Source organism: Hemitrygon akajei, chromosome 21 (genome assembly GCF_048418815.1).
Source record: "Hemitrygon akajei chromosome 21, sHemAka1.3, whole genome shotgun sequence".
NCBI lineage: Eukaryota > Metazoa > Chordata > Chondrichthyes > Myliobatiformes > Dasyatidae > Hemitrygon > Hemitrygon akajei.
Genome location: NC_133144.1, coordinates 31,936,297 through 31,949,963, shown reverse-complemented (window position 1 = coordinate 31,949,963; position 13,667 = coordinate 31,936,297). Strand labels below are relative to the sequence as shown.

At 44.7% G+C, this 13,667-nt stretch overlaps 1 protein-coding gene across 1 annotated transcript in view; it reads left to right on the top strand.

The window, feature by feature from the left end:
- Window positions 1-13,667, top strand: part of LOC140714192 (polyunsaturated fatty acid 5-lipoxygenase-like) — a 68,483-nt gene that overhangs the window by 27,231 nt on the left and 27,585 nt on the right. Inside the window, exons 4-5 of the mRNA XM_073025100.1 lie at window positions 2,371-2,493; window positions 13,017-13,123. Of these exons, the coding sequence (XP_072881201.1) occupies window positions 2,371-2,493; window positions 13,017-13,123 (230 nt within the window). The remainder of the gene's footprint in view (window positions 1-2,370; window positions 2,494-13,016; window positions 13,124-13,667) is intronic.

The window sequence follows — 13,667 nt, the reverse complement described above, 5'->3', positions numbered from 1 at the left end:
GATATATAGTTTCTCGTAAAATTTTACCTGTAAGTGCTTGCAAGTAAATGAATCTCATACTTTGATAAAAGAAGTTACTTTGAACCTTGAACTAGATTGGAGAAGCTGGGTCTGTTTTCCTTGGAATGGAGAAGGCTAAGAGAGGACATCATTGAGATACATAAAACTATAAAGGGTATAGTTAGCGTAAACTGTAGGAAGCTTTTCCTTACACCAGACATCAACAAAACAGGAGGACACATTCTTAGGATAAGGAGTTCCATTGGGGATCTGAGGTGGGGCAGCTTGCACCGAGAGAATGGTGAGCACGTGGAATAGACTGTGAGAGTGGTTAAAGCAGGGTTGCTGACAGCATTTGAGAGGTGCCTACACGAGTACTTGAAGCACCCAGACAGAGAAAGTTATGGACCAGCTGCTGGGAGAATGGATTTTTGCAGATGGGAGCCCACTGTCCAGCATGGATGCAATAGTCGAATGGCCTGTTTTCATGCTGAGTCTATTTTCAGATTTCCAGCACAGCAGCTTTTTGCTTTCAACATTCTTGCATTTGAGACTACTGCCTGAGGTTATGTTTTACAAGCTACTAACCTGTGCCCTTTCTTGTGAAGCAAGTAGCACTTAAACCTTGAAAACTATTCCAATGACGGGGGCTAGCTGCAGGCCCAGCCACATGATACCACCCTTGCTCAATAAGCATGGTGATGTCCCTCAACTGTCTGACACAGCTATGCAGTCCTCTGACGGTCTTGGCTGTCAACCTAATGGAAGTCACAACCCCACAGGCAAAGTTAAATGAAAATCCTTTGTCAATGGTCCTTTTCATCTCTTAGACCACAAATGAAACTGCCTCTGTGTGAATACCTAATAACTCTCCTAAGTTACCAGAACTCAACCGAAGTGTGGTGATGTAATCACTCATAGATTCTCCCAATTTTTAGTTACACATACAGAATTTATAACTACCCAGCATGCAAGCTACCTCTGCAAATAAGATACCTGTAGGTTTCTGGAGACCTAATAATTAGTGAATAGGATGGGTACACTTTGGAGGGTCTTCCATGAGGAATGTAGCTTTTTTTTCAGTTCCCTTATTGCTTGTTCACTGACTGCACTTATCTCCTGCCTCAGGAGTATCTCTGGCCATGATAATCATTGTCCGGGGAAAAGTTGCTTCCCATACCTAGTTATACACCTCCAGATTTTCCCACCCACCAGTCATTGCCATAACCCATGTATGTGGATCTTTACTCTCAGCTTGTCCCATCCGCTGCATGCTCACACTTCTCTGTATGTTCCTTTTGCTTCACAAGTTGGTGGAGCAGATTCCGGAGGAAACATTCCTCTCATCATCAGTTCTGCCTTTGAACTGACCTATGGAATCTGGTAACAATTAAACTGATTAGAAAGACTGGCCCTGTTGTAGGAATCAAACTGGACACACCGGAGACTGTGGTAGGACAAAGGACCCTGTGGAAAATCCTGGCAATCCTGCACGATGTTTCTCACCCTCTGCATACCACCTTTGCTGAACAGAGGAGCACTCTTTAGTAATAGACTAAGACAACTGCACTGCTCCAAAGAGCGCTATATGAGGTCATTCTTACCCTCGGCTATTAGGCTCTATAATGAGTCAACCTACAGCTGGAGTAGTGATAACCTGATAGACTGGTTGAGGTAACATTTTTTATTCTTTCTTACTTCTCATCTAATACTTGTATATCTGTGCACTTGTAATCCTACTGTGACACAGTAATTTCCCTTGGAATCAATGAAGTATCTATCGATCTATCTAACAGTGGACTGACTTGCTTAACCTTCAGTCAGCAGCTGAGGCTCCGGGATCTGTTTTCTGTCAACACACATAAAATGCTGGAGGAGCTCAGCAGGTCAGGCAGCATCTATGGAGGGAATTAGACAGTAGACATTTCGAAGGGTCTCAGCCTGAAACATAAGCAGTTTATTTCCCTTCACAGACTCCAAGAGATTAGACTATTTTGCTGCTGAATATACAACACTGACTTTCTCCCCAATGTGTGTAAGTACATCATATAATTCTATACAAATCTGCGCAGATTCAATCTGTTTGCCAGCTTCCTTGTGCTGTGTTGGAGCGCTGTGTAGAGTTCATGTCCCCACAGAACAGGAAGGAAGTGAGAACACCAGGGAGGGAGCAGAAAAGATCTACAAGGATATTGCAGGAGCTGCAGATTTGAGGGCCAAGTCATTTCGAAAGATCTGAGCACGGCACGCAAAATCCATGCATCCTTCCTCTTCCCAAACCCCCTCCTAATGTACCACCCTCTTTCTATTTGTGCTCCCCCCTCCTTTCAGTCACTTTTCCCCACTGTATGCCTGTTTTGTTTGTTACAGGTGGAAGGAATGGCATCCGGGTTTCCCGCTGAGCATTGATGCACACCTCCACAGCGATTTACCACGAGACATCCAGTTTGACACCGAGAAAGGAGTGGACTTTGTGCTGAATTACACAAAAGCGTGAGTAGGCATGGTCTTTCCACCTATCCCAGGTGGACCTCAGTGCGGGGCGCCTCACTGCCTTTTTCCAGGGGTTCCCAACATGGGGTCTGGACCCCTTGTTTCATGGTATTGGTCCATGGGATAAAAAAGCTTCAGACCCCTACTTTAGGCAGAATAACCTATTTCCATCTGCGCTGACTAAGGGAACACCATCCAGTGTAACACCATCCCTAATTGAATGTCCTGGCTGCATTCATGGTTTTCCAGAGACAACAGATACTTTGGTGTTGTACCCAAGTTATCTCTGCATGTCATAGAGTCACCAAGAAGTACATTACTTTAACCAGCCCTTCAGCCCATCATGTCCGTGCTAACCACCAGCCACCTATTTACACTAACCCCACATCCCATTTTATATTAGGAAATAGAACATAGAACACTACAGTACAGTGCAGGCTCTTCTGTCTAAGGTATTGTGCTGACCTTTTAACCTACTCTAAGATAAATCCACCCTTTTGTTCTTACATGGCTCTCCATTTTTCTATCATCGATGTGCCTTTCTAAGAGTTTCTTTAGTGCCCCTAATGTATCTGTCTCCTGGTAAGGATGTTCCACACACTCACACACTATGGGGGGAAAAGAAACATCCTTCTGACATCCACTGGACTTTGTTCCGATCACCTTAAAATAATGCCCCTGGTATTCGCCGTTTTTGCCCCGGAAAAAAAGTCTCTGGCTATCCACACAATCTATACCTCTCAACACCTTGTACACCTCTATCAAATCACCTGTCACCCTCCTTCACTCCAAAGAGAAAGGCCCTAGCTCACTTAATCTATCCCTGTAAGACATGTTCTCCAATCCAGGCAGCATCAGGGTAAATCTCCTCTGCACCAACTCTAAAGCTTCTGTATAATGAGGCAAACAGAGCTGAACACAATACTCTGAAGTTTTGTTCAACCAGAGTTTTATAGATCTCCAACATTACCTCACGGTTCTGGAACTCAGTCCCCTGACTAATGAGGACCAACACACTGTACACTTTCTTAACCACTTGATCAACTTGTGTGGCAAATTTGAGGGATGTATGGACATGGACTGCAAGATCCCTCTGTCCCTCCACACTGCTAAGAATCATGCCATTAACTCTGTATTCTGCCTCAAAATTTGACATTCCAAAGTGAATCACCACACTTCTCTGGACTGATCTCCATCTGCCACTTCTCAGCCCAGCTCTGCATCCTGTCAGTGACCTTCGTCAATCTTCTACACTATCCACAACTCCACAAACCTCCATGTCGTCTGCAGACCTACTAACCCACCTTTCCACTTTCTCACATGTCATTTATATTTAAAAAAAACACACAGAGCAAGGGTCCCAGAACAGATCCCTGTGGAACACCACTGATCACTGGCCTCCAGTCAAAATATGCTACAATTGCCCTCTACCTTCTATGGGCAAGCCAATTCTGAATTCACGCAGCCAAGTCTCCCTGGATCCCATGCCTCCCGATTTTCTGAATGAGCCTGTTATGGGGAACCTTATCAAATACCTTCAAAAATGCATTTACACCACATCCACTGTTCTGCCTTCACTGTGTGTTTTGTCACCTCCTCAGTCAGGCTTGTGAGGTATGACTTGTGCCTCACAAAGCCATGCTGGCAATCCCTAATAAGACTATGCTTCTCCAAATGCTAGTAAGTCCTGTCCCTAGGAATCTTCTCCAATAATTTGCCCACCACTGAAGTAAGACCTACTGGGACTACTATAATTCCCAGGGTTATCCATACTCCCTTTCTTGAAGAAGGGAATAACGTTTGTCAGCATCCAATCATCTGGTACTAATTCTGTGGTCAGTGACGATGCAAAGATCATAGCCAACAGCACAGCAATCTTTTTCCTTGCTTCCCATAGTAAACTGGGACATATCCCGTTAGGCACCTATACTAACGTTTTTCATTTTCAAAAGTTCCAATGCATCTTCCTTCTTAACACCAAGCTGTTCAAGCATATCAGCCTGGTTTGTGCCATCCTTTCAAACGTTAAAGTCTCCCTCACTGGTGAATTCCGAAGAAAAGTACTTATTAAGGATCTCCCCTACCTCCCTCGACTCCAGGCACGTGTTTCCTCTTCTCTCCCTCATCAGTCCTACCCTCACTCTAGTCATCCTCCCTGTACTTCACATATGTGTAGAAAGCCTTGGGGTTTTCTTCCATCCCACTCACTAAGGCTTCTCATACCTTCTTCTAGCTCTCCTAAGTCCATTCTTCAGCTCCTTTCTGGTCACTGTCCTGGCTCTGTCTGATCTTTGCATTCTAAACCTTAAGTAAGTTTCCTTCTTCCTCTTGACAGGGTGTTCCACATCTCATGTCAACTATGGTTCCTTCACCCTACTATCCCTTCTCTGCCTCAATGGGACAGATCTATCTAGTATCCAATGCAAGTGCTCCCTAGACAATGCCCACATTTTCCTGAGAACATTCATTCCCAATTTACACTCCCAAGTTCCTGCCTAATCATATCATAATTCCCTCCCCACAAATTAAATACTTTCTCATAACGTCTGCTCCTATCCCTGTCCAAGGCTATCACCCAGCAGTGAAGCACTGGGTCAGGAATTTACTAGCATGTTAACCACAGCACCAGTCAGGTACCACTTTAGCTCACTTGCTTTGCCTGATGTGTATCCATTTAGTTTTGCCTTCTACCTCCACCACCGAGGGTACAGGCCAGGGAGTCTGAAATGTTCACCCAGTGAGAGATCTGACATGAGATCTGGTTCGTTTCCTAGCACCATTCACCCCACATTCCCATGAACTTCCCCAAGATTCTGTCATTCACCTACACATTCAGGACCTCAGCCAATGCACCTTCCAACCTGCATGTCTTTGGGCTGTGAGAGGAACTTCAGGCCTGTTTTGGTATGAAGGGGTAATTATTCTGTGCTGATGTTGAGTGGATAACAGTGAACGTATGGCCTGTACACAATATTTTGTCTTGAAGGCAATGACAGTGGAATTGAAGATGGACATTTAAAGCCCACTAATTTGTCAGTGCCTATTTACGCAGTGCCTGGTCAAAATAACACCAGTTCCTGGCAGTTTGCAAAAGTTCTGGGGGGAAATAAAGTTACTGAATCTGTCTTCCAGTTCCAGGAAAATGCTGGAGGAGGTGTTGCAAAACCCCAGTGTTTGGGGAAGGAGGGATGGTAAATGCTCGAAATTGGAACATTGTCCATGGGTAACTGCTGGAATCCATTGTGCTTTTCAATGCCAGAAGGTGTACTCACTGACCACCACACCGTGGGCTCAGGGGCATCTCTGGGTCAGATGAAGGAGCAGTGGTTGCTGTATCCACAGGCGAGAACTACTATCCCATCACAGAGCATAGAACAGGCCCTTTGTTCCGCTATTTCCATACTTCTATCAAGTACCTATCTATACTCATCACATTTACTAGCAGTTTCCCTGTGGCCTTGGTGTTTTAAGGGATTGAATAAACTACTCAGATGTTGCTGGGGTCTCTGACTCAGTCACCCTCTCAGGTAGTACATTCAGTTGCCAACCACTTTCTGGGTGAAGTTCTAGCTTAGTGGTAGGGCTTTTCTCTTTGGAGTGATGGAGAATGAAAGTTGATGATTGACATGTATAAGATTATAGATAGAGTGGAGGGCCAGTGCCTTTACCCCATGATGGCAGTGGCCAATATCAGCAAGCGCCATTATTGAAGTGAGTGGAGAAAAGCTGAGGGGAGATGTCAGAGGAAGCTTTTTTTTCACAGAGGGTAGTGGTAGAGGGAGGTACATTAGAGACATTTAAGAAACTCTTAGATAGGCACATGGATGATAGAAAAAATGGACAGTTATGATCACTGTAGGAGGGAAGGGGTAGATTGATTGTGGTGTACGTTAAAATGTTGGCGCAACATCAATAGCTAAAGGGCCCTGTATACTATGCTGTCCTGTTCTATGTATGTTCTCAGTCACCTATCCTGCTACTTTAAACCTACGCCCTTTGGTTATAGACAGCTCTCTGAAGGAAAAAGTATTTCTCTATCTACAATCTCTCTGCCCTTCAGCCTCTTTACTTCATGGAACACAAACCCAGCCTCCAGAGTCTCCTCATAGCTGAAATGCTCCAATCCAGGCAGCATACTCTGTACGCTACCCAGTGCAGTCACATCCTTCCTGTTTTATGGTGATAGAACAGCACGCAGTCCTCCAGCTGTGGTCGTATTGTACATGACCTCTCAGTTCTTAGCTTGCTAGCTGGTGAAGGCACATATCTCCTACACATCCCACTCTGCTCACTGTGGGGCTCCTCTTGCCTCATGTGAACAGGAAGTTCACTGAAAACGCAGTAACATGGACGTGGCAAATGCTGTCCCGTTACATCTCCTTCATCAGAGCCGGTGGCATCCATTAGTCCTAGCCTGCTAGAACCGGGTGGGGTTGCTCGGACTTCTTCGCCACCACTCTCTGTGTCTTTGTAAGCTGATGTATTTCTGGAGGAGACTGTCTGCTGGGAAAGAAGCAGAACCCAGGGTCTGGGAAGCTAGTGTGGAGGTTACTCTTGTGGCGATAGATGCATTTGCTATGGCGCAGTGGTGGCGGGGGTGCAGTAGGAACGTGAGCCATTGCAGAGGCTTGGAATGGTACTGAGCCAATCAGAGCGCTGGGTGCTGCTCTAACGATGCAACAATGTGCAAGAGTCATTTGGCTATTCTGACCATTTTACCAGCTCCTCTGAGCTTCAGGGCTCCATTAGAGCCAACGCTGAAGCACTCTGACTGTGAAGGACCAGAAAGGGAGAGGGCTTGTGAAAGGGTCTGGTTTCAGTTCTGCAAAAGTGAGGTGAAGAGGAGGCAGTTTGCTTACTGTGAATAGTATTTGGATCCAGCTCTGGCACAGGCAACTTCCCCAGTTTCAGGAATAGCAGTCAGGGCAGGAAATAGAGGGTGTTTTACTGCGGCGAGGTGCAGGCTCAGTACAAGTGTTATTAACCCTGAACGTCGGCAGTGGAAAGTCTCCAGTCACTGCCCCTGCACGCATCCCATAATATTCCAAACATGGCATCAGCGGTAAAGTCTCTGATGACAAATAATGGGAGGCGGTGGGGTTTAGAGAGCAGCCGAGTTGTGGGAGTGTCTGCCCTAGTTGTGGATAGTCACAGTGCAGCAGAACAGGAAGAGGAGAGTGTGAGAGTCAGGCTGATGCACGAACGTTTACAGAAGTCCCAGTCAGTGCTCTGAGCTGGAGGTGATTATCGATAATGGATAGGTGGGTCACAGAGTGGGTTTCTGTGTGGAGCCAGGGTCCTAATAGTTGTGGGATCTAAAACTTCTGAGGCTTACTTTGTCAATAACTCCTTGCCAGAGCAGACTTTCAGTAGAAGCTTCAGACATACGTTGGGCCCACTAGCAAATTAGATCTAACCCCAGTTTCGGGCTTGGATGGTGTAGTGCTTTACACAAATGCAATAAATGAGGACCTGTTTTTTTGCAAGACACAATTATAACCTACCCGCACTCTGTGTCTCCAAGCTCCCAGTAGAACAGGGGTTCCCAATCTCTTTTATGCCATGAACCAATGCCGTTAAACATTCCCAGAACTAGAGCCTGATTCAATCGGCATTACAAAGCGTCAAGTATATAACTCTCCTGTCATCAGCTCACAGGAGACCCACATACAAAGTATACAATATCAGTAGGATTGTGATGTTTTTCACAACTTCAAGTTTATTGTCATCTGACTGTACAAACAACCAATGAAACAACATTCCTCCAGATCATGGTGCACCCACACAACGTACATCACACGAACTAAAAGGCGGAGTACAGGCTGTAAAAGCTGTTAACAGTACAGTTAACAGCTCGCTATCCTGCTGACAAGACCTCAGTGGTGGCAGGGTATTCTTTAGTCTCAGAGCCTGAAGGAAGAAGCTGTTACCCAGTCTTTTTAATCTATATCTCTCCTACACATTTCAGCAAGGTACAAGTGACATCAATAGATACACTTCACATAGTTATAATTGGCATTTTTTTAATAAATTGAGTCCAGTAATTTGATTCCCCCAGGTTTGTTGTTGAATCAACTTTGGGACTGTTTCGTTCTCGACCTGACCAAGTCTGTTTCAAGTCCAACCATGTCTGTTTCTTTGCCAGACTTGGTAGGATTTGATGCTTTTCTGAATTCTACACAGGATCCAAGTTGAACACAACTGTAGAATGGAGTGGGTCACCACCCAAGCCCAGAGAGAATGCTGCACAGTTAAAGCCCACCTCCTGTGCCCAGCTGGGGGAAGGGGTGAAGCAAAGGGCGAACGGAAAGGAGCAGGAGGACAGGAGGAAGTTGGCAGTGTTCAACTGGAGCTTCACCTGTGATGTCCCATCTTCCTCCTCCTCCACCCCACCCCCTTCCTCTCCTCAGTCTGTGCCTCGTACCCCGATTCTTCCTAGCCTGCATGCTGCCCTTCCACTAGTGTCAGTCACCGTTTGCTGTTGGCGAGGCTGTGTAACACGTGGCATCTGATGGGGGTTAAGTGGTGGGTGAACTGGTGGGGTGAGTGATGAAAGACGAGCAGTGAGGGGTAGATTAGTGGTGGGGAGGGTTATAGCACACGTTGGGACTTTGAAAAGTGACTGATATGTTGCAGTGAATTTAGATCCATGAGATAGCAGAGGGTGTACTTGAATAGCTTACTAACGGTCTGACTGCACCCAAATTTAGGAAGGAGTTGTGCACATAAATGCACCGTTCCTGGTGACACCCCTCTCTGCTTTGTCTTCAATGCTGAGGGTCTCAGCTTTTTCTCCTTCAGCTGTAGCACCCTAGCAGCCATCTTGCAATCAAGGGCTTCTATGTGTTGATGCACAAACAAATATCTGCATTGCTTCAGCTTCACGCTGTGCGTTTGACTACTGTACTCGTGGTATTCCACAGATCATCCTGGTTATACAAATATCAATCCATTTCTTGCAAGATTTTATCCATTGTGGACTTTGGTAAAGCTTTCAAAAAGGTCCTGCATGGCAGGCTGATCCAGAGGGTTAAGATCTATGGACACTTGATGCATTGAATTCAAAGTAGTCAAAGGGTAGATCGGTTGGAATTGTGGGCAGAGCAATGGCATATGGAGTTTGGACAAGTATAAGGTGTTGAACATTGGGAAGTGAAATGTACACAGTTGATAGCAGGACACTTGGCAGCATTGGTGTACAATGGGAGTTTGGGAAGTAAGTGGATAAGGTGATAAAGAAGGTGTATCACATACTTGCCTTCATTGGTTGTGGAACTGAATATAGAAGTTGGAAGTCACGCTATAGCCCGATAGAAGTTCTGTTAGGAGAAAGGTTCTGCTGAGTATTTTTGTTGAGTTCAGTAGACATTCCAATTTTGTGAATATCTCTACAGCAAAACACAGTGAATATTATCTACTATCTGAGACTTCTCCACACAGCTGCATGGTTCTGTTTGTGCCAATGACCCATTCACTCTGAGCAGTCTTCACAAATTCATGCATGCTTTTCCAATTCCCTCTCAGCCGTGTTCTTCAGAATGAATGGTAGTGACCTGGGCCTGTGACAGACATGTCTAATGTGAGTGTGCAGATTGCACCTTTCTCCTGTGACGGTGTAGATTGTATCCTCCTCCTGTGAGAGTGTAGATTGTACCCTCCTCCTGTGAGAATGTAGGTGCCCTGGTTGATAAATCTGGGATAACACTAAAATTGGTGGTTTAGTGGACATGAAGTGGACATCTAAGGTTACAAGAAGATCTAGATGAACTGTGAAAGTGGGCCAAGGAATGACTGTGAAATGTAACGCAGGCATATGTGTAATAATGTATATGGGGAAGTCATAACAGTGCAGGACGTATACAGTGAATGACAAAGCACAGGAGAGTGATGTAGAACAGAGACCTGGAGGTAAAAGAAAATTGTCCCTAAAAGTGGTGACACAGGTGGACAGGGCAGTGAAGATGGCCTTTGGGACTCGAGCCTTCTTTGGTCAGGGCTTTGCATACAAGAGTTGGGACATCATGTTGCCCTGTACAGGGCAATAGTAAGATTACAGCTGGAGTATTGTATTACATTCTGCTCCGATGAGATTAGGAAGGATAGGACTAAGCTAGAGAGAGTGCAGGAAAAAATCACAAGCACTTTGCCAGGACTGGAGCATTTGGGTAAAAAGAGGGATTGAACTGGCTAGGATTGTTTTCCAGAAGTGAGGGTGGCTGAGATGTGATGTATAGAGGTTTATAAAATCAAGTGAGCCATAAATAAGATCTGTAGAGTTAGTCTATTTCCTAGGTTGGGGTATTCTATAGTCAGAGGAGTGGTCTATGTGAGAGGAGAAATATTTAAAGGGATCATTAGAAGCCACTTTTTCCACACAGAACAGTGGATACATGGAAAAAGCTGACAGGGGGAGCTATACAATTACAACCTACGGACTCACTTTGAAGAACTCTTCAGTTCATGTTCTCAATAGTTATTGCATTTATGTATTATTATTATTTCGGTTTTCTTTTGTATTTGCAGTTTGTGATCTTTTGCATATTGGTTGTTTATCTGCCCTGTTGGTGTGGTCTTCTACTGATTTACTGATATGCTCGCAAGGAAGTGTATCTCAGGGTTGTATGTGGTGACATATACTGTATGTACTTTGATAATAAATCTACCTTGAACTTTTGAACCTTGAACATTTAAAAGAGATTTGGACGGGCACGTGGATAGGAAAGGTTTAGGGGGATAGAGGCCTAATACAGGCAGATGGGCCTAACCCAGGTCAATATTCTGATTGTCATGGATGAGTTGGGCCAAAGAGCTTGTGTCCATGCTGTATAACTAAGACTCTGAAGTCATTCAGGGTTGTTGGGGGTATAGACTAGCTCCACGGTGTCAAAGCCACCCAATGAAAATTGTATGTCTCTTTCGTGTTTCCCGTTCAAAAAATAAACCTGCTGCAGTGTGTCAAAACAACAACTTTGCACTCAATGTCAGTAAGACCAAGGAATTGATTGTGGAAGGGGATGTCGAGGGAACACACACCAGTCCTCACCTAGCGATCAGAAGTGGAAAGTGTGAGCAGCTTCAGTTTCCTGGGGGGAGGGGGTCAGCATCTCTGAAGATTTATCCTGAGCCCAACAAATTGTCACTATTACAAAGAAAGCATGACAGTGGCTAAATTTCATTAAGCATTTGAGATTTGGTATGTCGCCGAATGCGCTGACAAATTACCGCAGACGTACTGTGGAGAGCGGAGAGTTGCATCAGTGTCTGGAGAGGAGGGGCCATTGCACAGGACTGGAAAACATTGTAAACTCAGCCAGATCCATCATGAACACTAGCCTTCCCAGCATGAGGACATCTTCAAGGGCGTGATGTATCAAAAACGCAGCATCCATTGTTAAGGACGCCCATCACCCAGGACGTGCCCTCTTCTCAATGATATTCGTCTGCCAAGTGATGTTCTACCACACTGGAGTGAAAAATATCAGGTCCTGTTCACTCACACTGCACAGAATGTTGGGGAAACTCAGACAACTTCCAGGGAGAAAGAAACACAACTAGTGTTTCAAATTAATGATCATTAATCAGAATTCTTTAAAAATTTCATTCAAAAGTAACATTAATTGATTGGGCCAGTTGTTACAGACCCTATTTCCTGTTATTTAAAAAGCCAACTCTCAATCTGAGTTATCTGTCAGCTGCTCCTCTGTACTTATTCATTCACCACCAACTTCTTTCTAATACTGAAACTTTGATTAAGGAATTGTCCACATCTCACTCTTCTCTCACTAAATTATTCAGAGATAGATCATGAGCTTCAGAGAATCACTCAATACTTTGAGGACCATTTGGGAGGAGATAGTGATCCTTAACCATCCAGAGCCTCTCATATTTAGACTTCTGGATAGGAGAAGTGTCTTATGGTTATTTACTAATCTTTTGGGATATAAGCATCTTTGGTAAGACCGGCATATATTGGTAGTGGTGGTGCTGGTGATCTCCTTTGAGACACTCTAGTCATGTGGTGAAGCTGCTTCTCCACTTCTACGAGAGAGAAGTTCCAGGATTTAGATATGTGACGGTGAAGGATTGGTGATGTATTTTCAAGCCAGAATGATGTGGGTCTTGGAAGGTAACTTGCAAGTGGTAGTGTTCTCATGGTAGACCTTGTCTTCATTTGTATCTCACATGATCGTACAGGTCACAGGCTTGAATGAGCAAGTGCAGTGCATTTTGAAGATATTCTACACTGCAGCTGCTGTGATGAAGGAACTGAGCATTTAGGGTTGTGAATGGGGAGCTAATCTCCTGGTTTTCTGAGCTTCTTGGAGAGCTGTTGTACAATATTTCAACAGCTGCAAAAAGTAGGTAAGGACCTTTCAAGCTGTGTCCTTGCAATAGAATAACTTCAAGGAATGAATTCTTACTCCCATCCTCCATCTCTCCTATGTCTGTGCCAGGTAGATAGAACATGTTAGAAAATGCTATATTATGTAAGCTGCTAATCGAAAGCAAAATTCTTTCTCTAGGATGGAGAATCTGTATGTGAATCGGTTCATGCACATGTTTCAATCTTCGTGGAGTGATTTTGCTGATTTTGAGAAGATCTTTGTCAGAATTAGCAATACAATTTCAGGTAAGTAATACTCCCTCTATTCACCAGGCTCCACACTATCAAGGGAAATATTGACCAAGAAATTCGTCCACTGCTAAGCGCGCAATGAACAGCTTGGGTTACTTTGAGAGGAATGTAGTTAGTCCCTCTCCAATGGAGTCAGAGTGGCCCTTCATCCCTCTATGTCCTTACTGACCTGCTTGCCCATTGAACACTAAGCTTACTTCCCTGCAGTGCTGTTTGCTTCTAATGCCTTTCCTATCCATGTGCCTGTTGACATGCCTCCTAAACATTGTAATTGGATCTGATTCCACCACTGATTCTATGTACTCGATTTGTTTTCCTCCAAGTATTCCTTTTGAAGGCTGCTCTTCAGCCTGTATCCACCACACATTCATAGCCAGGCATTCTAGATCTTGTCCTTGGTTCTGGAGGCAACAGAAGTCGAACCTTCGATTAGGTCCTCTGTACAGGCTGGCTCCTGCAAACGAACTCAACAGGGTGTGTTGTTGCACCAATCCTCTTCTCAGTCTTCAAGTCAGGTTTATTGTCATATCCACCAGTA